At 55.3% G+C, this 24,918-nt stretch overlaps 1 protein-coding gene across 1 annotated transcript; it reads right to left on the bottom strand.

Moving 5' to 3' along the window:
• Positions 1 to 466: 466 nt before the first annotated feature.
• Positions 467 to 24,103, bottom strand: CRB2 (crumbs cell polarity complex component 2). The gene is made up of 13 exons (XM_049774123.1): positions 23,979 to 24,103; positions 17,189 to 17,512; positions 12,743 to 12,938; positions 12,508 to 12,647; positions 11,554 to 11,739; positions 11,042 to 11,155; positions 5,746 to 6,618; positions 5,107 to 5,627; positions 4,197 to 4,362; positions 2,321 to 3,095; positions 1,821 to 1,934; positions 1,287 to 1,404; positions 467 to 749 (listed from the first exon to the last, which is right to left on the bottom strand). The coding sequence occupies exons 1-13, from the start codon at positions 24,070 to 24,072 to the stop codon at positions 531 to 533; spliced, it is 3,840 nt and encodes a 1,279-aa protein (XP_049630080.1). The 5' UTR covers positions 24,073 to 24,103; the 3' UTR covers positions 467 to 530.
• Positions 24,104 to 24,918: the final 815 nt, after the last annotated feature.

Below are 24,918 nucleotides of genomic sequence, written 5' to 3'. Positions count from 1 at the left end.
GCCTGGAGCCAGAGAAGCTGCAGAAACTGGGACTCTGGCCTCAGGGCAAGCCTGGTTTGAGCTCCTAGAGACATGAAGCCTTGGACAGGCCCTGCCCGCCCTGCCCCTGGAATGTGACATTTATGCCCACGATCCTGCCACCTCTCCCTGGTGAGGCCACTAGCAGCAACTATGTAATCATGTGTCCCCACAGCAGGGACCAGAGGATGGCAGAGACCATGTTCAGAGCAGCTGTACCACCTCTGCCAACTCAATCTCCTGCCAACTGATGGCACCTACACACACGCATGCGAGGTACACGGACATACACACATGTTGTGTGTTCACATATACTCTCCTAGGTTCCTTGCTGATGGCCCTGGCCGGGCAAGACCCAGAATGTTGCCCTGACCAGGACATTGCTTCCCTGAGTTTTCCCCGTTTTTTCCACCCATGGGGGGTAGAGATAGATACCGCAGCTCCCAGAGGGAGCCAGGATCTACAGCTGCTCCCTTGGGCAGGGAGGGTGTGTTCGGCCTCTTCAGGTGGGTCTAGATAAGTCTCTCCTCGGGGGGCACCTTGAGGACACTGTCCATCTCCAGCCTTGCCCCGGCCACCTCCTGCTGGCTCGGGCTGTAGGTGCCCTCGGACTGGCGGCGCTTTCGGGCAGCCATGATCCCCGACAGGAGGCTGAGGAGGAGGAGGAGGAGGCAGGCGCAGGCAGCAGGCACAACCACCTCCAGCAGCGGGAACGGCAGCGGCAGGCCCTTCTGCAAGAGATGCAGCAAACAGCAGGGCAGTGCCTGATCAGCAGGGGGTGGGCAGAACATGAACAGAGGCAGCGAATGGGTAGACATGGCCAGGCCCAGGAGCTACCCACTGGAGCCACTGCACGGCTACATGTTGAGGGGGACCAGGTTCTTCAAGGCGCCTGAGCTGAGGCCTTGGGAGGGAGACGCACCTTCCATGAGCGATGGGCAGGAGTAATAGCACAGCCTTGCATATTGCCTACCTGGGCTCAGCCCCTGGCGTCCCATATGGTGCCTGAGCCCCACCAGGAATAACTCCTGAGTATGGCCCCCAAAATCAAACGAAAGTAGAAGTGAGTCCTGGCTAATTTTGTTCCCTGACATGACCCTAAGTCCCCAGAGCTGGGTAGAAAGCATTCAGGTGATATGGGGTGAGAAAGTGCGTTATCCAGGGACCCAAACTCAGGGCTAGTAGGTGGCAAACCCCAGAGCCAGCTACCCCTCGCACCCACAAACACATCCCAGCACCTCCCAGCTCCGTTCCCTGCCCTCACTCACCACCACTTCGCAGAACCGGCCAGAGAACCTGGCACTGCAGAGGCACTCGTACACCCCATCCACCACCCGGCAAGTGCCCCCGTTCAGGCAGGGCCTGGTATCACAGGGCAGCGAGCACCTGGGAGGGCAGGGGAGAAGGTACAGCTGAGAAGACTGCTCCCCCTCACTCCCCACCACACTCCCTTGTCCCACCACACCTGATGGGGACCCCCCCCCCTCAGCCCTCTTAGCCCAGTGCTCTCACCACCCTCTCTCCAAAAGACCCAAGGGAATTAGCGCCAGTGAGCATCCCCCTTGCTCTAAAATACCCAGGATTTTTTTTAACTGCTGGACACATTTTTTTTACTGTGGACACAGCAGTAAAGTGGGGGGTCTGGGCACCCCAGGAGGACAGGCCTGAGCGATGAGGTAGTAGGGAGGCCTTAAAGGTGAGCCAGGAGACACACCTCACTTTGCCGGTGCAGGTGAAAGGAACCCCCAGCCAGGTCGCCAGCCTACACACACACACCCGAGGCCATCTCCCGCAGCACCCACCTTGGTCCTCCGAAACCCTCCGGGCAGGTGCAGTTGACCCCCTCGGACACATCCTCACAAGGGGCACCCTCTGAGCAGGTGGAGTTGAAGGTACAATCGGGCAGGACGGGGAACCTGGGGGAGCATTGAGGTTGGGACTCTGGGCTGCCAGCCCCACACCCCTATTCCCTGAGTGGCCTAAGCCTTTGGGTGAGTCAGCCTCTAAGGCTTCAAGGGCCTGGACAGAGGAGACGGAGTGGGTCACTGGGCTGACATCACGGATGTCATTCCGTCCCCATTAGTAGGAGAATGGAGCATGCAGGAGGTGTCACCCTGAACCTCGGGGAGCCACATTTGTCTCTGCAATTGGAAATGGATGCTGCGTGGTAGCTGCCACCTTTAGGGTAGGCACCATTGCAGCAGAGAAGAGAGAGGCCCACCCAGCTCCAACCCAACCAGCTTTGCAGGCTAGGGGGAAGAGGAGTCTGGGGTCCAAGAGTCCCCTGGAGCCTGGTGCCCACCTGCAATGCCGGCCCACAAAGCCAGGAGCACAGCGACACTCGAAGTGGCCATCGGGGCGCACGTGGCAGCGGCCATGGACGCAGGGGCCGGAACGACACGGGTCGACGGGCACCTCGCAGCGTGGCCCTTCCCAACCCGGGCGGCAGGCGCAGGCCAGGTCGTCGAAGAGGTCGAGACATGTGGCCCCATGCAGGCAGGGCGAAGGTTGGCACACTGGTGCGCCCTTGCAGCCGAGCCTCGGAGTGGGCGCGCCTGGCCAGGCCGAGAAGGGTGCACGGACACCCAGGGCCGTACCAGGCCTTGGGGCCACCAGGGGCAGTGGGAAGCCACCGAGGGCCACCCGGCCCAGGCAGCCTGTGAAGTTCTCTGCCAGCCTCACACAAGCCGCGTCCGGGCCACGCAAGAAGTCCAGGTCCCCTGCCAGTCCACGCAGTGGCACCGGGGTGACCATGTTGTCCAGCCACAGTAGCCAGCGCGACGCGGCAGCCCCCGGGTGCTCCTGGGCCAAGCGCACGCGGTGCCAGGCACCATCGGCCACCCTTGGCCTGGGCACCGGCAGAAGCGCACCAGGCAGGCCCGGGCCTAGAACCCCGGCCTCCAGGGAGCCGTTACGAACGCTCAGCCAGATGGCATGGAAACCCTGGGCAGCGAGCAGCAGCCCAGCCTCAAGGTCCCTTGTGCGAAAGGCCAGTGAGAGGCTGTCCAGCCGTGATGACGCGTTGTGTCCACTGAACTTGGCTGGGGGACCCTCGTGGAAGGTGGTCTCGGCCACACCTGCAGGGAGAAAGGTGGTTGAGGTTGGGGGAGGGCAGTAGCAAACCCCCACCCATCTGTGCTGCTTTTCTGTCCCCAGAGTGAATAGTGGGGACAGGCACCGCCAGACCATCTGATGCCGGCACTCTGATCCCCACGGCATCCATGCAGCTCTTCAGGTCACTGGTCAAGTACTAAGAACTTCTGAAATCTTGGGAAACTGTCCTGTCTCAAGCCCAAGACCCAGGTCCTACCCAAGGCCCAGGCTGTCAGCCATCTTCATGGGTGGAATTTTGGAGAACCCTAGGCCTTGTTCTTCTGAAACCCCCTAGAGATCCTTGGAAGCCCAACAAGCTGGAGGGGAAGTTCTGCATGGGGGAGGCCAGGGCTGTATCCCCAGCTGATCCAACACAGAGGTGAGCTAGCTACTCCTAACACACAGTCACCACCCCCAGCATCACCAAATGTGGTCTAAAACAAAGTGGGGGGTTGTTTTTTGAGGGGGTCTTTTTGCCTTTGGATCACATTCAGCAGTGCCCAGGGCTTACTCCTGGCTCTGCACTCATGAATTCTGTCTAGAGGTGTTTGAGGGACCATATACAATCAAACCTGGATGGGCCACAAGCAAGGCAATCATCTTATTAGCTGGACTATTATCCCTCCAACCTTTAAGGGGAACTTTTTCTTCTTTTAAAGAAAAGAAAACTTGCTTAGGGACAAAGATAAAGAAGTGAGATGTAGGGGCCGGAGAGATAGCACAGCAGTGGGGTGTTTGCCTTGCATGCAGAAGGATGGTTCGAATGCTGGCATCCCATATGGTCCCCCGAGCCTGCCAGGGGCGATTTTTGAGCATAGAGCCAGGAATAACCCCTGAGCGCTGCCAGGTGTGACCCAAAAAACAAAAAAAAAAGGAGGAAGAGGTGGAAGAGGAAGAAGAAGAGGAGGAGGAGGAGGAAGAGAAGGAGAAGAAGAAGAAGAAGAAGAAGAAGAAGAAGAAGAAGAAGAAGAAGAAGAAGAAGAAGAAGAAGAAGAAGAAGAAGAAGAAGAAGAAGAAGAAGAAGAAGAGAAGGAGGAGGAGGAGGAGGAAGAAAGAAGAACAACAACATCCTGGCACATACTCACAGACAAAGCCATCTGGGACCTCCTCACAGGTGGCAGGTGGGAGGCAGGGCTGGCTGGGACACCACAGTGGCCGAGCACACGTGGGCCCTGTGAAGTTGGCTGGGCAGATGCAGTGGAAGTCGTTCCAGGTGATAAGGCAGGTCCCGCCATTGAGACAGGGGTCAGGCTGTGGGAGAGTCAATCGTGGAGAACTGGCTTGGTTTCCCATGACCCCAGCCACTCCCCTACAGGGAAAGCCCAGGCACGCCAGCTTCACAGGTGAGGAAGCAGGCTCAGAGAAGAGAAAGACCCCACAGGAAGGGGCCGGGCGGTGGCGCTGGAGGTAAGGTGCCTGCCTTGCCTGCGCTAGCCTAGGACGGACCGTGGTTTGATCCCCCAGCGTCCCATATGGTCCCCCAAGAAGCCAGGAGCAACTTCTGAGCGCATAGCCAGGAGTAACCCCTGAGCGTCACAGGGTGTGGCCCAAAAACCAAAAAAAAAAAAAAAGACCCCACAGGAAGAAGGGGTCAGAGTTCACAGCCTGGGCTGATGCTGGGGGCATCTCCTGCAGGGTCTGGGGTAGGAGAGATAAAGACCACAGAGTGGAAGAGTGATGGGGGGGGGGGGCAGAGAGGTGACACTCTGGCAGGGTCCTGTTTCTCCTAGAGCCTCTCTAGCCAGCAGAACCTGGGAAAGGGAGGCTGGAGCAATAGCACAGCAGTAGGACAGTTGCCTTGCATGTGGCCGACCCAGGTTTGATTCCCGGCATCCCATATGGTCCCCTGAGTCTGCCAGGAGCAGTTTCTGAGCACAGAACCAGGAGTAACTCCTGAGCACTATCAGGTATAGCCCCCAAACCAAAAGAACCTGAGAAAGGCCCTGCCCATTCTCCCTAATCCACCCACCCTCCCCAAGCACCCCCAGCACTCACCCTACAGGTATCTTCCGAGACGCAGCCTACAGTAAGGTTCCAGGCCTGCCTGCTGCGTAGCTCACCAGGCTGGCTCGAGTTCCCTGGTGGCCACGGAGCAAAGGGGAGGTGGAGACTGTTCAGCCGCAGGTCCTGGAGGCAACCCCTAAAGTAGCCCCCCCAGGGCTGGGCATCAGCCACAAGCAGCCGGCCCCCCACGTGCATCTCCTGCCCCCAGCCCTGCAGCTGGTCAGAGGAGAAGTCAAGCGTCACCAGGTGGCGGAGCCCATCATTCCAGCGCCCTGGTATCTCTCTGGAAGTCCCAGGACCCTGGGCCCAGATTCGACCCTCTCGCAGGAATATCGTGAGCGCGGGAAACCCCGAGTCCGACTGGTTGGCATTGGGAAACTGGAGCAGCAGGCCATCGTGAGCCCGGGTGCGCAGGAAGAAGGATATGGTGAGGTTGGGGCTCGGAAGCTGGGGGACCAGGAATGTGACCACACTCGAGGTGTCCCCCAGGCCAAAAGTGGCCGCAGGAAGCTCTGCAGAGAGAGAGGGCAACCTGGTGAGACTTGAAGGCTGGGGCGGGGGAGAGGGGGGACAAGGCCACTGCCCTGAGCACCAATCAAGGGCACCCATTCAATTCAACTCAACTCTCACCATCAGTGCATGTGGGACCAAGATAGGGCCGTGGGCAGGAGCACCGAAAGTGAGTCCACAGATCCTCACAGGCCCCTCCGTGGGCACACGGGGCAGGCTGGCACTGCTCGTGGCGATCACAACCCTGGAGCACCGTCCCATCGAGGTCCTCGGGCAGCAGGAGGTGCCCGTCCACGTGCACGTCCTGGAGGCAGCCAGCAAAGTCTGAGCCACCCAGCTGGACAGAGGTCACCCCGATGGGCGCAGGAACTGTGGAGGCTGCAGGGCTTGGGGCCACGGGGCCAGAAGTGACACAGAGCCGTGGCAGGCAGTCCTTGTGCCAGAGTCGCAGCTCCAGGACTCCAAGGCGAAGCGTCACTTCTGCATGGTGCCAGTGGCCATCGCTAAGAGGCAGGTCTGGCAGCTGCAGTACTAGCACAGCACTGCCGAGTCTCTGGAGAGTGGCCTGCAGTACTGTGCCGACCAGAGCCAGCTCCAAGATCTCCTGAGCATCTGCTCTCCTGGCCAAGGGTCCGGCAGGTAGAGTGGTTCGAAACCTCAGCGCCAGATCCAGGAGTCCTCCAGCGGGCACCGATGCCTGCAAGGGCTTCCCGGCCACAACGGAAAAGGTGGTGTTTTGACCACACGAAGGTCCGTGGGTGCCGGGCAGGCAGTGGCAGGTGTAGCCGTGAACCTCTGACTCAAAGGTGGGGGTGCAGGTGGTCGCTGGTGGGCAAGGCTGGCCCTGGCAGCCGGTGAGCTGCACTGAGCAGTTTTGTCCGCCCCAGTCCTCTGGGCACCAGCAGTGGTAGCCGGCGACAGCGTCCTTGCAAGTGCCGCCGTGGAGACAGGGCCCCGACAGGCAGTCATCCACGTCGTCCTGACATGTCAGACCTTGGGAGAGAGCAGGCTCAGACTTAGCACCTGAGGTCAGAATTAGTATGGAGCCAACGCTTGCATGCCTCGGAGGATGGGGAACTCACTACTCAACAACAAGCAAATGTCCACAGGATTTCTGCCTCTGGAGGCCAGGATACAGGGCTGCCTCTGTTTCCAGGCCTGTTTCTTTTTGAGCTCAGGGGTTATTCCTGGCTCTGTGGCTCAGAAATTATTCCTGACAGGCTCAGAGGACCATATGGGATGCTGCGAATCAAACGCAGTCAGCCACATGCAAGGCAAACACCCCACCCACTGCTCTATCACCCAGCCCCACAGACCTATTTTCCTTCCTTCCTTCCTTCCTTCCTTCCTTCCTTCCTTCCTTCCTTCCTTCCTTCCTTCCTTCCTTCCTTCCTTCCTTCCTTCCTTCCTTCTTTCCTTCCTTCTTTCCTTCCTTCCTTCCTTCCTCCTTCCTTCCTTCCTTCCTTCCTTCCTTCCTTCCTTCCTTCCTTCCTTCCTCCCTCCCTCCCTCCTTTCTTTCTTTCTTTCTTTCTTTCTTTCTTTCTTTCTTTCTTTCTTTCTTTCTTTCTTTCTTTCTTTCTTTCTTTCTTTTCTTTTTTTTTATTTGATAAATTTTATTTGAACATATCACAAATTCAGTTTGGTACTATCCTCACAAAAGGAAAAAAATAACTTGTAATAAATATGTTTAATAATAAGTCATAAAGAATTTATAACTGCTATAATTTAATGTTCAGGCAGAATCTTCAAAGACTATATATATTTTTGAATTTTATTTTATTTTTATTATTATTTATTTGTTTATTTATTTTGCTTTTGGGCCACACCTTGTGATACTCAGAAGTTTTCCTGACTATGCGTTCAGAAATCACTCCTGGCTCGGGGAACCATATGGGGCTCTGGGGTTGGAACCAAGGTCCATCCTGAATCGACTGTGTGCACGGCAAATGCCCTATCGCTGTGCTATCGCTCCTGCCCTTATATTTTTTAATTTTAGAAAAGAAATTTATTTCTGCTTCTCCAATTTATTACAATGTTCTAAACATTTAGATTGAATAGTTTAAATTTGTTATTTCCTTTAAGAATTGGAGAAGAGAATCACAACATGAAGAGAAATGTCTGAGGATGATTCAATTATCAATAATATTTTTGCTAAAATTGACCAACTACATATTGAAATAGAAAGGAAAGTTTTAATTATGAATTATTAAATATAAAATTATAAATAAAGAGACAGAGTTTATTTTTAATAATAAAATTTTATGTGGAAAAACTTATGTAATACAATAATTTGGATTAAAAGTCTTGAAAATAATAATCAGAGAACAAAGAATTTAAGTACATCTATTATTAAGTGTTTTTGAGGACTATTTGCTGACAGAAACAAATATTTAAATTTGAGATTTTACTTGGGGTCTGTCTTTCTTTCTTCCTTCCTTCCTTTCTTTCTTCCTTCCTTCCTTCCTTCCTTCCTTCCTTCCTTCCTTCCTTCCTTCCTTCCTTCCTTCCTTCCTTCCTTTCTTTCTTTCTTTTTTTCTTTCTTTCTTTCTTTCTCTCTCTCTCTCTTTCTTTCTTGTTTTTTTTTGGGGGGGTCCACACCCAGCAGCACTCAGGGGTTACTCCTGGGCATGCACTCAGAAATCACTCCTGGCTTGGGGGATCATATGGGATGCCGGTGATCGCACCCACATCCATCTTGGATCAGTCGCATGCAAGGCGAAGGCCCTACCACTGTGCTCCCACTCTGACCCCCACAGACCTATTTTTAACTCCCTTCCTCCACACTTCTACAGCCCTCCTGTTCATTTTCCTGCCTGGGGGACTCCCTGACCAGCTCCACAATTATCTCGGGGATCTACTTTGAAAGCACCACAAGTTGCACCCATTTCTCTGCTCCATCCCAGACGCTCGAGTCTCTTCCCAGCTCCTTACCACCTTGACCTACTTGTATGTCCACGGTTGGCCCTGTTTGAAATGCCTTGTCCTCCCTCATGCTGCCCTCCTGGACTCCTCCTCCCACAAAGCCCCAGCTCCAAGTGCCAATTCCCCAGAAACTGTTCTCAGACCCAAACAACCCCAGGAAATAACTCACTTCGAACTCCTTGCCCCACTCCCAAACACTGTCCACCTGAACACCTGAACCAACCACCTAATCCATAATTGCATGTATGTATTATGTAAACTGGCCTGAGCTACTCCTGGGTCTGTGCTCGGGGGTTGCTCCCAGAGATGCTTGGGAGACCATGTGATAGCGGGGAAAAAAACCAGACCTTCTGAGGCGGCAACGATAGATAGCACAGTGGGTAGGGCGTTTGTTTTGCAAACATGGCGACCGGAGTTCTATTCTCAGTGTCCCATATGGTTCCTCCAGAACTGTCAAGAGTGAGTTCTGGGGGCCGGAGAGATAGCATGGAAGTAGGGCAATCGCCTGGCATGCAGAAAGACTGTGGTTCAAATCCCAACACCCCATAGGGTTCTCTGAGCCTGCCAGGAGCGATTTCTGAGCGTAGAGCCAGAAGTAACCACTGAGTGCTGCCGGGTGTGACAAAAAAAAAAAAAGAGTGAGTTCTGAGTACAGATAGCCAGGAGTAATCCCTGAGCATTGCTGGGTGTGGCCTCTCAAAAAAACAAAAAAACTTGAACTTTCTGTGTAGGAAGCAAGAGCTCCTGCCCTGCACTCTCTCTCAGGTCACAAAGCCTATATTGAAAGTTCTCTCCTTGGGGCCAGAGCAGTGGCACAAGCAGTAGGGCATTTGCCTTGCAGTCACTGACCTAGGAAGGACCTCAGTTCAATCTCCTGGTGTCCCATATGGTCCCCCAAGCCAGGAGAGATTTCTGAGCAAATAGCCAGGAGTAACCCCCCCTGAGTGTAACCTGGTATGCTCCCCCCTCCAAAAAAAAAAAAGTTCTCTCCACTGACCTCTTCCTCGGGGACCTGAAAATGCCCTTAGTACTCAGCAAAAAACCTGGCCTGGCATCCATGGACACAGACTACTGCCTCTCCAGTAACCCCAACAGCCCCAGTGGTCTGGCCCTTCTGTCATCTTAGGTCCCAGCTAGGAGCCCCAGAATGTATGAGGATTCCAGCTCTGCCCTGAAGGATTTGTGATTCGACTCCTGGTCCCAGGAAGTATAACAACCTCTCCCCTCTTCCACCCCCTGTGAGCCCCCCCCCCCCCGCCCCCAGCCATGCTTCCCATACCTGCCAGGAGTGCCAGGCCCTCCAGGAGGGCGCCTAAAGCCCTCAGTCCCATCGGTTCTCACCACCTCAGTGGGGGGCAGGGGCACTGCTGTCTCCTCCAGAGCCGGCTCAGGAATGCCAGGCACTGGCCTCCCCCACGCCCAGCTCAGCCCTCGGGAGGACAAGGATGGACCCGGCCCAGCCCTGCCGCTCCCCACTGCCCTCCCTGTCACCTGGCCACTGAGCTCAGGCTGGGGAGGAGCTGAACTGTGGGTACCGTGGAAACTGGAGGCAACGTCCCCTCCCTAAAGCCTCCAGCGCCTCCTCTGTGACTTGGGGCTTCAGAGCTCTGTCCTGTGGGGCTGGGGCAACAAAGGGCACAGAGGACAGGCACAAAGGGCAGGCACATGAAGGGACCCCTGGATGCCAGGCACCCACCCCACCATGACTGTGGGACTCAAGAACCTGAGTCCCTAGGGGCTCACTAGGGGAGGGACATAGAGCCCAGTGTCTCTGCGTGGGAGAAGGGGGCAGGTCAGGCATGTTCACTATATATTTCCCATGTGGGGGAGCCTTACCAGGGGCTCCACCCAGACCAGGAGGTTGTGTGCAGCAGGAATGTGAGCAGAGTGGAGGACAGAGGACAGGGACTTGCAGAGCACTGCACAGACAGGGTCAAGGAGACTGCATGAAACGGGGAGCATACACCCCGAGCAGGCTTGCTTTACCCTCTGCCCGACAGGCTCCAACTCCCCAAAGCTTGACTAACTGCCTGCTCTACCCCCAGTTAGAGCCTCTGTCCTCCCCACTTTTCCCACTTTTGCCCAGGACCCCCTCCAAGACGACCTGGACCCCCCCCCCCCCGCAACCTTGCCCCATCACCCCATGGCCCCAGCTGCCAGGATTTTACTCCTGATTGCCCAGACTGGCTCCAACCCAGACCCTTCTCTGGGGCGAACCCCCAAGCTACATCCTGGCCTAACCCGGCTCAGCATGGTTAAGGCTGACATCCTGGCAGTGTGTCCCACTCGGCGGGCACAGTTTTGGCCACAGCCCCTGTCCAGAGTATCGGCCTACTACCAAGATGCACACCTCCTCCACAGCCCAGCTCTCGGGGGTCCCCTGGGCCACCACACCCACCTCCAGCCCTGCACATACCCACCAAAGGCTCTATCTTACCCTAACCCCCATCCACCCTCACCCCTGGCCTCTGGTGGGCCAGCCCACCCCACGCACCTGTGTAGCCCTCTGGACAGTCGCACTGGAAGCCATTGGGCAGGTCCTGGCAGCTGCCTCCATTGTGACACGGCTGAGAAGCACACTCATCCACGTCCACGCCACAGTCGTCCCCTGCAAGAGGCCCAACTCTGGTCCCCTATGCACCTTCCCAGCACTACAGTTGGAAGGGGCCATTTTCTTGGTGTTTGTTGGAGGAGGCCATGTCCAGAGTTGCTCAGGCCTGGTTTCTGGCTCTATGCTCCTCAGGAATAACTCCTGGGGAGGCTCAGAGCACAATAAAGTGGTGCCTGAAATGAAACCCTGGCCAGCTACCTGCAAGACAAGTGCCCTGTCCACTGCACTATCTCACGTTGACCACTGGAAGGGCCCATTTGACAGCTCGGAAGACTAAGGCCCAGAGTGAAATGCGAATGCCAACCAAGGGTCTCAGGTCTCATAAGCAGCCCCCTCTGCCCGCTCAAGTACCTCCAGCCCAACTACCGCTTACCTGGGAGGGGGAAGAGACTCACCCTCGAAACCAGAAGGGCACTGGCACCGGAAGCCAGCAGCATGTCGGAAGCTGAAAGTTCCTGGGAAGACAGCCTGGGTGCCGCCATAGAGAGCTGGGTCTGATCGCTGCAAACACTCGCCCCCATGCTGGCAGGGGTTTGTGGCACACTCATCTTCATCCACTTCACACTGCTGCCCGCTGTAGCCTGGAGGCACACAAATAATGGGCATCAAGGAACAATCAAGGGGCAGAGGTTGCCCCTCTACATTGTCCCGGGAGATGACAGCTCCCTCTGTAATCACCTACAGTGAGGTGTCCTGGGGACTGCAGTGACTAGTTGAGTAGCCCTTTTTTGCACCCTACGAGCAGATCTACTATAAAACACCATGTGCCAGGCCTAGTACCCACATTTCCTGGGCACCACATTTTTTTATTTGTTTGTTTTTGTGTTTGGCCCACACCTGGCAGTGCTCAGGGGTTAGTCCTAACTCTGTGTTCAGAAATTGCTCCTGCTAGGTTTGGAGAACCAATATGGGATGTCGGGGATCGAACTCAGACCCATCCTGGGTCTCCAACATGCTAGGTAAACGCTCTACCACTATGCTCTCTCTCTAGCCCCATTGGATATTTTTATTCATCCTCCTTGAACCAACCCTACTCTTTTGGTGTTTGTGTTGGGGGGGCACACCCAGCGGTGCTCCTAGCTCTGTGCTCAGAAATCCCTCCTGGCAGGCTGGGGAATCATATAGGATGCTGGGGTTCGAACCTAGGTCCATCCTGAGTAGGCAACATGCTAGGCAAACGTCCTACCACTGTGCTATCACTCCATTCCCATGCACTGCATCTTTATTCTCCTCACAGCATCCCTGGATCTGGTGCTCTGAGGAATCCCATTTTGAAGGCCAAGAAAGTGAGGCTCAAAGGAGGGGCAGAGCATAGGTGCAGCCCCCCAAGCTGTAGCGTACCCCCCTACCTGGCCAGCAGAGGCAGCGGAAGCTCCCCAGGCCCTCAATGCAAGAGCTGTTGTGCTTGCAGGGCGCAGAGGCGCACTCCAGTACCTCGAGTTCACAGCGTGCACCCTCGTAGCCCGTGTCTGTGCAGTCGCATCGGAACCTGAGGAGAGGCAAGATTCGAACCGAGCTGACCCTGAGTCCGGCTCTTCCCACCCCACACCCTCACCCTCACCCTCCACCCGGCTGCCCCCTCACCCGTTGACCAGGTCATGGCACAGGCCCCCATGCTCGCACGGCTGGCTCTGGCATTCGTCGATGTCCAGCTGGCAGCTGGAGCCCCCATAGCCAGGGGCACACACGCAGCGGTAGGAGCCCACACCGTCCAGACAGGAGCCCCCATGCAGGCAAGGCAAAGAGGCACACTCGTCCACCTCCTCCTCGCAGGTCACTCCTGGGACACAGACACAGAGAGAGGCACACGCCCTGAATCAGGTGAAAGAGGCCGAGACAGGCAGGCAGGCCCCAGACAGGCTGCAGTGGGGGAAACAGCCAGGGAAGTGGGGCGTGGGTCTCTGGAGAGAATCTGCTTGGCCCTTTCATTCATTCAAAGCAGGTGTCTGTGGAGCCTGCAGCAGCATGGAAACAAGACAAACATTCCTGGGCCCTGGAGCCTGCGACTGGCTAGGCCATAAATAAGGACAGGATTTGTGTTTTGATAAACTCAGCAGGGGGAGAAGTGCCAGAGCCTGTAAAAGCAAGAACCAGGCTGGGGGAGTCAGGGAGATGTTAAAATGAAGAAGGTGCTTGCTTTGCACGCACTTGGATTCTGTCCCCAGCACAGCCAGGAGTTATTCCTAAGAAATGCCAGGTGTGTGTGTGTGTAGGGTTAAGAACAAAGGGGAAAGGGCCAGAGAGATAGCATGGAGGTAAGGCGTTTGCCTTGCATATACAAAGACAGTGGTTCGAATCCCGGCATCCCATATGGTCCCTCAAGCCTGCCAGGAGTGATTTAGAGCATGGAGCCAGGAGTAACCCATGAGCACTGCTGAGTGTGACCCAAAAACCGAAAGAAAAAAAAAAAAAGAACAAAGGGGAAGATGAAGCATAAGTGTGAGGTGGCAGGGCCTTTTGGGCCTAGAAACACCATCTGAGTTTGTCCTCAAGGGGAGGCAGCTGGTGACAAGACTGAGGACAGTGTCATCTCAAGTCTGTCTCTGTGTCTGTCCAAGAGCTGCTCCCACCCACAGCTGAGCAGAAGCCTGGCATACAGTCGCTCAAACTTTGGTACCAGGTGGTTCCCGAGCCTGGCAGGGCAACTCGCAGTGCAGGGCCAGAAGCCTCAAGACATTCAGGTGTGCCCCACCAGTGAAAACTCACTGTGGGGGGCTTTAAAGAGCACAAGGAGGGGGTGAAGGAGGGGCGGTCTGCTGTAATAGGGTAGCCCACTCCAGCTTTAAAATTGCCAAGTTCCAGGTCAGAGAGAGAGCACAGCGGTAAGTCGTTTGCCTTGCATGTGGCCGACTTAGGTTCGATCTCTGGCATCCCATATGGTCCCCCAAGCCTGCCAGGGGTGATTTTTGAGCACAGAGCCAGAAGTAACCCCTGAGTACTGCCAGGTGTGACCCAAAAACAAACAAACAAAAAAATTGCTAAGTCCCAGGGCCCAAGATGCAGCTCCATAGTAGAGCATTTTTCAATTTCAGCATCGAATACCCCAACATAGGGGGACAGAGAGAAAATATAGCAGGGAGTGCACCAACCAGGTTCCATCCAACCCAAGTTCAATCCTGGCATCCTATAGAGTGTCCCGAGCACCGCCAGGAATGATCCCTGAATGCAGAGCAGAGCATGTCCTGGGTGTAGCAAAAACAAAAACAAACCAAAAAACAACCCAGAACTGGGGCCGGAGAGATAGCATGGAGGTAGGGCGTTTGCCTTGAATGCAGAAGGACGGTGATTCAAATCCCCGCATCTCATATGGTCCCCTGAGCCTGCCAGGAGCGATTTCTGAGCTCTGAGCGTAGAGCCAGGAGTAACCCCTGAGAGCTGCTGGTGTGACCAAAAAACAAAACAAAACAACCCAGAACAAAACTTGGAGTTCCCAATGGGTCCTTAGCCCCAGGCTTGGACTAAAAGAGCCAGCAGGGTGTCCCTCTGGGGAGAGATGCAGGGAAACAGGGGGACAGTGTACCCCCTCCCCAGCAGAGCTGTATTTCCTGACATCACTCTGTACCATCTTAGTCATTGCACTCTCTAGTAGCCCTGCCCTGTGCCCTAAGTGGCTCTCATATTGGGAATCCAGAAGCCCAGCAGGTTCCAGCTGGACCTGCCCCCCTTCCCAACTCAGGGAGCCCGAAAGACAGCTCCTCCTTCCAGTGATCCCCTCATTGCTTCCGCCCGCCTTTGTCCCAGCCTCTGTGCCAGGGGGAGCCAGGCCCAGGCCGCCTGGAATCTCACCTCCCCCGCCCGGCTCACCCCGCAGGGAAGGTGGAAAGAAATGAGTCATGGGCAGATGTTGGCCCCATAGCAGCCGACTCCCGGGCAGGGCCTGAGCACCCCCGTCCAGATATGCACCCCACACACACCACACACACAGAGGTAGCAAAGGTGCACTGGGGAGCTCAGGTACCCACAGGAGCTGACGTAAACACATACAGCAACAAGCAGATGCTAAACACCTAACTCCCCTTCCCTCCATACACACTCAGCTCCGCAAAAGCAGAGAATGGGCTGAAAGGTTTGCAAAGTCCTCTTCGATTCTGTTGGCCTCCCAAGTGCGCTGCCAGAGGGGAGAAGCTGCCTTGCCACCTTGGGGGCTCAGACTCCGAGTTACATTTATACCATTGCATTTACACCACTTGGCCTGGGGTCAGATACTGGCAGTGTCTAATTTCTTTTCATTTCCTTTTCTTTTTTACTTTTTTTTTTTTTTTTTTTTTGGTTTTTGGGCCACACCTGGCGGTGCTCAGGGGTTACTCCTGGCTGTCTGCTCAGAAATAGCTCCTGGCAGGCACGGGGGACCCTATGGGACACCGGGATTCGATCCAACCACCTTTGATCCTGGATCGGCTGCTTGCAAGGCAAACACCGCTGTGCTATCTCTCTGGGCCCTTCTTTTTTTCTTTTCTTTCTTTTCCCTTTCCTCTTCTTTCTTTTTCTTTTCTTCTTCCTCTTATTTCTTTTTTTTCTTTCTTTCTTTTTTGTTTTATTATTTTATTTTATTTTTTTGGTTTTTGGGTCATACCCAGCAGCGTTCAAGGGTTACTCTTGGCTCTGAGCTCAGAAATCATTCCTGGCAGGCTCGGGGGACTATATGAGATGCCAGGATTTGAACCATCATTTGTCCTGGATCGGCTGCATGCAAGGCAAATGCTCTACCACTATGCTATCTCTCCGCCTCCCTCCCTATTTTATTTTATTTTATTTTTGGTTTTTGGTTTTTGGGCCACACCCGGCGGCACTCAGGGTTTACTCCTGGCTGTCTGCTCAGAAATAGCTCCCTTGGGCCCGGAGAGATAGCACAGCGGCGTTTGCCTTGCAAGCAGCCCATCCAGGACCAAAGGTGGTTGGTTCGAATCCCGGTGTCCCATATGGTCCCCCGTGCCTGCCAGGAGCTATTTCTGAGCAGACAGCCAGGAGTAACCCCTGAGCACTGCCGGGTGTGACCCAAAAACCAAAAAAAAAAAAAAAAAGAAATAGCTCCTGGCAGGCACGGGGGACCATATGGGACACCGGGATTCCAACCAACCACCTTTGGTCCTGAATCGGCTGCTTGCAAGGCGAATGCCTCTGTGCTATCTCTCTGGGCCCACCTATTTTATTTTTTATTTTTTATTTTTTTTGTGGTTTTTGGGTCACACCCGGCAGTGCTCAGGGGTTATTTCTGGCTCCACGCTCAGAAATTGCTCCTGGCAGGCACAGAGGACCATATGGGGCGCCGGGATTCGAACTGATGACCTCCTGCATGAAAGGCAAACGCCTTACCTCCATGCTATCTCTCCGGCCCCTATTTTATTTTTTAATTTGGATCTCCACTCTTGGTGCTCAGAGCTACCCCTGGTGCATTGCTCGGTGCTTACTCTTGGTGCTGCTCAGGGGACCATGAGATGCTTGGGGCTCCTGCTTCAAAGCAAACACAGAAGCTCCCTGGGCCATCTCCCGGGTACTGGATGTGCCTTTCTTAAAGCCAGACCAGGTAGGTCTGTGTTCTGCTCTCAGCTGTGATACCCACAAAGGGATGGAAATAAACCTACTCAGTGCCAACCAATACCCAACCGTGTGCCAGCCCCCCCCCCACTACCCAGCACTGCCCAGTTGGACTGGAAAGCCTCTGTTCCAGAGCAGCGTCCAGAGAAGCTGTACCCCAAGGCTGCCAAGAGGCTAGGGTTAGGGCCATGAGTTAATATCTAAATCAAAGCAAGTTCGTGTATCATCACACTCTGTTTTAATTTATCTATTTTTTTTTAATTTTGTTTTTGGGCCACACCGGAGGTTCTCAGGGCTTACTCCCAACTCTGCGCTCAGAAATTGCTCCTGGCAGGCTCCAGGGACCATATGAGATGCCAGAGATAGAACTCGGGTCCGTCCGTTAGCAGCATGCAAAGCAAATGCCCTACCACTATACTATCACTCCAGTCCCTGTATGCACACTGAACCGAGGCCAGACTCGCTTCCCACTTCCTTCCAGGCCGCCAACCTTACCCTCATATCCCAGGGGGCAATGGCATTCGAAGTGGTCGGCCAGGTTGCGACAGGTAGCCCCGTGACGACAGGGCCGAGATGCACATTCATCGATGTCCAGCTCACAGCGGGGACCCTGGAACCCCGGGACACAATAGCAGCGGAAGTCGGTGGGGTCCGAAGCTTCAGGCACACACAGAGCACCATGGTGGCATGGCTGGCTGGCACAGCCTTGGGGCTCAGGGGGCGAACAGGTGTAGCCACCATCCTCGGTAGCCTGGCACTGAGAACCCGTGGGGCACAGGGCTGAGGCACAGGCACTGGGGTTCTCTGGAGGTTCCGTTCCTGCAGAAAGAGAGGACACACAGATAGGTACCCCCACCCACCCACTCAGACCAGCCCCATGAAAATAGTGTTTTTGGTTTTTTTTGGGTTTTTTTTTTTTTGGTTTTTGGGCCACACCTGGCGGTGCTCAGGGGTTACTCCTGGCTGTCTGCTCAGAAATAGCTCCTGGCAGGCACGGGGGACCCTATGGGACACCGGGATTCGAACCAACCACCTTTGGTCCTGGATCGACTGCTTGCAAGGCAAACGCCGCTGTGCTATCTCTCTGGGCCCGAAAATAGTGTTTTTATGGGTATATCAGCAGCCCAGACCGGATGCTTGGTGCCCTGGCAATGTCAACTCCTGAACCTCATGAATTTGGACTCTGGTCCGGAGCATTTGTACAGCAGGATGGGCACTTGCTTTGGACACAACCAACTGGGTTGGATCCCCAGCTACCCATCTGGTCTCCAAAACATTCCAGAAATGATTCCTGAGTGCAGAGCCTGAAGTAATTCCTAAGCATAGCTGGAGTGGCCTAAAAACAACAAAAAAGAACTTGGGGGCCGGAGATAGCATGGAGGTAGGGCATTTGCCTTTCATGCAGAAGGATGGTGGTTCGAATCCCGGCATCCTATATGGTCCCCCTGAGCCTGTCAGAGGCAATTTCTGAGCATAAAGCCAGGAGGAATCCCTGAGCGCTGCCAGGTGTGACCCAAAAACTAACTAACTAACTAACTAACTAACTAACTAAATAAATAAATAAATAAATAAATAAATAAATAACTTGGTCCCCACAGGTTTCTGGTGTCTGCCATATAGCACCCTCCCATGGGCATAATGGGATCATGTCACCAGAGTGAAAATCAGGGTGCAGAGTGAGGGCACCCCAGTGAGGTCCCACACAGTATTCAAGTTGATCCCAGTTCCAGCCCCAAACTGGAGTAGGGTACCCTCCGTGCCCTGCCCACCCACAGCAGTATCAGCTCCATTATTAGGTGCAGAAGGGGGGTGTTTCTCCTCTGGCTCCCCGCTGCTGGGGGTCTGGAAACTCCATCCCCATGTGAAACTGGAGCTGGAGGACTTCAAAGGCGGGAGCCTGCGCTTGGCCCCCTGCCCACCCCTCCTGACCCACTCCTGTAAGATCCATCCACAAACGCCTGATGGCCTGGCCAAGGTCACTCAGTATGACTGCTCAGGTCACTGGAGAGAGAGAGAGGGAGAGAGAGAGAGAGAGAGAGAGAGAGAGAGAGAGAGAGAGAGAGAGAGAGGGAGAGAGAGAGAGAGAGAGAGAGAGAGAGAGAGAGAGAGAGAGAGAGAGAGAGAGAGAGAGAGGGAGAGAGAGAGAGAGCTTTCATCTTTTTTCTCCCTTGGAGTGTCTCCCAGGTTGAGGTAAGTATTAAAGTTTTGGGGACTGGAGTGATAGTACATAGCGAATGTGGTGCTTTCCATGCATGTAGTAAATCTTTGTTTCAATTCCCAGCATCCCCTACAGTCTCTGGAGCCTGCCAAGAGTAATTCCTGAGCACAGAGCCCAAGAGTAACCCCTGAGCACCTGAGCATCGCCAGCTATATCCCCAAGACCAAAAAATAAGCAAAGAAAAAAACTCTAAGGTTTTGAGGGGTAGAGACAGTGCAGATTTAAGACACATGCTTGCTAACTCTAGTTTGCCCCAGTTTGTTCTCAGACACTCTCTGGTCCCCAAGAGCTAAGAGCTGCTCCCAAGCACAGACCCAGGAGTGGCCTCAGTGCTGCTAGGTGTGGTGACTCAGAGCCAGCACAGAGAAGACTAGCTCTGAAGCTAGGCCAGGGGGTTCACCGCCCCCTCCCCCCACCGCCAGGCATCCATCCTGACAGCCAAGAGCAGAACAGGCCCACCTTGCAGCCGGCAAGGGAGGGCCCTGAGTCAGTCGAGTCCAGTGCATGTAGGGAGGATCTCTGGAATGAGGGAGAGGGAGCCCCCAAGGGAAACGGCCCTCAGAGGCACCCCTCCTCCATCCAGGTTGTCATTCAGACAAGAACCAGGCCCTGAACACTTCTGGCCCTGCGCTCCCCTCCCCCACCCACCCACCCCACCCCTGCCTGGTGAAGACCCCCGATAAGCCAGGCAGCCTCTCAGGGCCAGTCACATTCCAGCAGACAGGGCTGGCCCCCTACAAGCCAGACCCCCACCTTTCCTTTCTGGGCCAGGCCAGCAGTACAGGAGACAGGAAATCACCCTGCTGTCAGGTACCCTAGTGCCCAGAGCATAAGATGCGGCTCAGCATCCTGAAATCCTGGGGTCTGCTATGAGTTCTTAAGGGTCATCAGTGGAGTGCAGGCCTCAGCCTGCTCCTGAGCCAGGGTGATGGTTGGGGCACACCAACCAACCCTTCTTCCTGCCTTTGCCTGCCCTGGGGTATCTGTCACTGCAAGGGGGTAGGTGAGGGCCTATTCCCAGGGTGAGAGGGGAAAGTGAGATGGGAGGAAGGACAGCCGGTCAAGGGTCCCACTTGGGGGTGCAGGGCACCCAACACGGTGGAGCCCTAGGAGGACACAAAAGTACTAGCGCCTCTGTGAACACTATGCCGCATCCCTGTGGCCTGAGTGCCACACCCCCTCTCCCCTGCTCCTGAGCTTTTCCAGGTCTGGACCCCGCCACCCAAGAGCATGAGCCCTGCCTGTCAGTCGAGATAGTGCCTGGGACAGGAGGAGGGGAGAGCAGAGGACCACTCACCCCCCTCCCATTCCCAGCATCAGGGACAGAGTCCAGCCACCGGCTTTAGAGAGAAGAGCTGCCTGTTTCCAGAGGCAAGCAAGAGGGACAGTGTCAGTTCGTCTTCCAGGTCTGTCCAGCAGAGGGGACTGTCTGTCCCCATCTGCAGGCAGAGACACAGGCAGGTTCAGAGGCTGCACATCCCCCCATCCCTGGGGAGAATTCAAACCTCAAAGACCCTCCAGAGCCACCCCGCAGGCCCTTCATAGGTTCGAAGCAGCCTGAGGCTTTACTGGACCTTGCAATCCGAGGAGAACCCTTTGCACCTAAAGGCACAGAGGCATCCTTAAGGACCTTGGGAGGGAGCCCCGAGGAGCAGGGGAGGGCCAAAGGAGGGCCAGGCCTGCCAGGCTGGGGCCGGGCCTGTTGCCAGGGCGACGAGGGGCCTGTGCTTATCTTTACAAATCCCCCTGACCTCCCGGGCTGCCCGCTTCGACCTGGGGGTGGGGCCGGATTAATTGACGCAGTGGAGGAGGAATAGAGGGAGGGAATGGCTATTCAACCTGCAGCCCCTGAGGGATTTGGGGATCCCCCTCCTCTGGGAAGGAAGATTCTCCAGGGATAGGGCAGGTGAGAATCACTTAAGAACCATGGGTCCCAGACACCCTCAGCACCTTCCTGAAGCTGATTCCAAGCAGAAGAGGTGGCTACCCTGAAGCAAAGCCCCCTTCCCTGGTTCTAACTAAAGCACCTGGACAGACTAAGATGGTCCCCCAGAGGAGCAGGTGGCTACCTCGTTTCTATACCTTGCACAGTGATCGAGATGGGTGCTTGGGCCTGCTCTGTCCCGCTAAGTGCATCCAGCACAGCTGCCCCCAGACCAGGGGTGGAGGGTGGTGGAGTGGGGGGTGTCCCACAGTAATTTGGAGAGACGGCAGGGTTCATCCCTGCCCTCCAGAACCTGCTCTCGGCAAATGCATCTCACACTGGACCTTCAGGGCTCAGGCCCAGTGCTGTTTTGTGATCCCTGTTACAGCCAGCGGATTCTGGGGTGACCCAAGGCTCCCAGGGGTTAGAAGAACTAAAACTCAATTCATGAGAGCAGAAAAGGCCCAGAGCAGCAAAGTCAGAAGGGCTGAACTCACGGGGTTCATCCCATCCCATGAGATGCAAAGGCATCTTTTGGGCCTGAGTGATAATAGGACAGAGAGTCGGGCACTTGTCTTGCACACAACAGACCAACTGACCCAGGTTTGCGCCAACACACCCCATAGAGTTCCCTGAACACCTTCTAGAGGGATCCTGACTGAGGGCAGTGCCAGGAGTAAGTCCTGCATACCACTGGGTAGGGCCTCCCAAGGCCCCCAAAACAGAACAATGGCAAAAGACATGATGTAGTGGTTCCTGATTTGTTTGTTTGTTTGTTTGTTTTTGGGCCACACCTGGTGATGCTCAGGGGTTACTCCTGGCTATGCACTCAGAAATCGCTCCTGGCTTGGGGGACCACATGGGCTGCCAGGGATCGAACCCAGGTCTGTCCTGGGTCAGCCACATGCAAGTCAGACACCCTACAGCCTCTCCAGCCCCTTCCTGATGGTTTTGAGGGACAAGACAGGAAGAGACTTAGTCACTCTGGCAAGAGCAGAAGCAGTACCCCAAGGGTAGAACAAGAAAAATCTTCCTTGGAAAAGCACAGTTGGAAGCCTCATTCTCTCTATCAAAATAACAGGGGGAAAGCGTTTTTTCTACTGTGAGGATTCATATGCTAATTAGGGCCTAATTTATAGCCCTGCCTACGTGACACTTGTGTGCTGTAATGCCATGTTTTCTCAATTAAAAAAATTCTGCTTGAAAAGGCATCATTGAGCGACAGTGACAGCGGCCAGAGCTACCATGGGTAGGGGGGTACCTGTCCTGTGCCCGTCGCACCGACCCCAAAGTTCCAAACCCAGGAAGCAGAGGGGTTGGGGGCCCTGGTTGCTGACCCTCAACAGGTCACTCTAACTTGGGAACTGGGGGTTCCCAGCCAAAGACCAGTTGGGGAATTCTCATCCTTCTACCATCATTAGCCTGGGAGCCTGCTAGCACATTACTGGCAGGAATGATGCCCTTTTATCTGCTCCCGGGAGAGTCAGGCCTGGTCACATAAAGGCTCTGTGATTCTGGCCAACTGGTAGCTAAATCTTTAGCCCCCATTTTTCTTCTCCGTAAATAAGTGGGGGGGGGCATGTCAACCAACCCCCTAGGCATGTGGTGGGCATTAAATCCCATTCTGTCAGTTCCGGGGAGCAGGCCTACCAGCAGATGACATTATCTATTATCACAATTCCTAATGTGGGATGGGGTGGCATGTGTGTTCCTGCTCTGGCCCCAGTTCTGTGAAGGAGGGACCAGGATTTCCCTGCTCCTTTGTAAGCCAGGCTCCCGGGGAGTGTGTGTGGTGGTGGTGGGGGAAAGGGGGGCAGGCAGGGGAGGGCCCCATTGTATTCCCACATGCTTCATCCTCTCCATAGCAACCAGCCTGGGCTTGGTGGCAGAGCAGGCCCAAATAGAGGGCACCGGGCAGGAGTGGCAGCCAAACAGGGGGCCCTGCAGAATCCCCAGACCCTCTGGAATGAAAACGAATTTTTCAAGTGTCCCTGGGACTAGCCAGAGTAATCAGTCTTTGGGTACTGGCCACCCCCAGCCCCAGCCCAGTTTCCCGGATATCCAGAGAGGAGGGCTCCCTACCCAGAAGTTGCAGGGGCCCTGGCTGCCCCCCTGAGACTCAGTGAGGTGTGGGGATGAGTTGTAGTTGTATGCAAAAGCTGGTAGACTGTGTGCTGAGTTGATCCTAGGTTGTGTGTGTATATACACACATGTATGTGTGTACCATTTGTGGGTATGTGTGTCGGACTGGGTATAGACATTTACCTCAGGCCCGAGGCCCTTCAGGGCAGCTGGGGATGAATGAAGACTGCAAACCAGGTCCCCCAGGCTCCAGGTAGAAGGCTGGAGACCCACACCCCAGATTTCTAAGGAGTTGGGTCTCCCTCCCCCCCAACCACCCCCAACCCCACTTGGCTCCCTCCTTCAGACAGGAGGGAACAGGGATTTCTCAGGCCCTGTCCCTGTAGCTACAGTGACCCAGATAAAGTGTCCCCCAGCCTCCCAGGAGGAATTCCAGGCTTGCAACAGAACTAACGCGTGAATCCACCCAGACAAAAGCAAAAGCACTTGGCGGCTGGGGAAGGCCTTTCAGCTGGGTCTATCTAGAATGTGGAAAGGGGGTACCCGAGGGACCCCAGAGCATCAGAGACTTCGCCCCCATATGGGCAGGACTAACATAAGTGAAGCGGGACAGTGGACACTGTCCCTCTGTCTTTCTCTGCCCCAGTACTCTGAGCTGGGGCACCACACCCACCCACTCCGCAGGGAGTGTAGAAACTTTCAACTCTCTGGAAAACATGCACCCAGAAACTTGTGCTGGGACCTGCCAGCGTGCCCAGAGAGTCTCATCCCATCTCTATGAATCTGGGGCAGCTCGTCCTGCTCCCAGCTTTACCCTACTACCCACCACCCACACCCTACTCTCATCAAAGGACCGGTAACACCCCAAACTCAGGACTCTCCCAGCTCCACACCCTCCCTGACCACGCACAGTGTACCCAGCAAACAAACTCCATGTTCTGGGACAGGTTGGTCTCCCCACGAGCTCCAGAGCCCCCACAGAGTCCAACTCCACTCCACCCCCTCACCGCTCCTGCCTGCATCCCACAGGGCAGCTTCCAGAACCTGTACCCCCAACTCACCAGCCAGCAGGGCGAAGGCAGATGCACAGAGGAGCAACAGCAGGAGAAAGAGCAGGGAACTGGGGGCCCAGGGTCCCCCCCTGGCCAGCGCCATGGCAGAAGCTCTGATCGGCGGCTGTGGGAACTGCCCCCTCTCCCTCCAACCAGCACTAATGCGGTGGACAGAGGCCCAGCCCGCCCTCCCTCCTCCAGTCTCCCCCTGCCTCCCCCCACCAGCCTCCCAGGCGCCCCGCCTCAAGCCTCACATCTCCCAGGGCCGAGAGGAGGGGTCGGGCCTCTGGGATCCCCAGCCCCAGGATTCCAGACCTTATCTCCCCTCAGTCTCCAGACCCGCCCTTTACACCCTCCCTGTCTCCTCCAGGTCCCAGACCATCAGCTCACCAGATCCTACCAAACTGCCGCCCCCACCAAATTCTAGGCTGGGTGCTCCCCTCCCCAGGCCCCCATTCCTCAATTACTTTCTAGAACTCTCTCTGCTTACACAAGTCCCTCTCATTTGCACCCAGCTTGCTCCTCAGCAGAGCAGTCACCCCAAATCTCTAGCCAACAGCCCCACCCAGGTCCACCCAAGACTGCTTGCTACCTTAGGACTTTTTCTGGTGGTTCCAGGCCCACCCAGCCATAGAGCCTTCAGAGCACCCCAATCTTTCCCTCCTGTTTCCTGGTGCCTCTCCACAAGTGGCACACCCTATCTTTTTCCTTGCACAAACCCAGGCCCCCTGAAAAAAACATAGCTGGTTTCCCGCAGGTCAACACCTGGTCCCGCCCCATCCCAACCGGGAATCTGTTCCCATTGTCTGACCTTCCAGCCTCTGACTTTACTGGAACTGGGCTGCCTCCACGTTGGCCTCTGGAAGAAGAATTTGCTGCTGGGAGGGAAGGAGAAACTACTGGGGGAACCTGGAACCAGGGTTCTGAGCATCCCTACGCTACTATACAC

Source organism: Suncus etruscus, chromosome 5 (genome assembly GCF_024139225.1).
Source record: "Suncus etruscus isolate mSunEtr1 chromosome 5, mSunEtr1.pri.cur, whole genome shotgun sequence".
In the NCBI taxonomy this organism is placed as follows: Eukaryota; Metazoa; Chordata; class Mammalia; order Eulipotyphla; family Soricidae; genus Suncus; species Suncus etruscus.
This window is presented reverse-complemented; position numbering and strand designations above follow the sequence as displayed.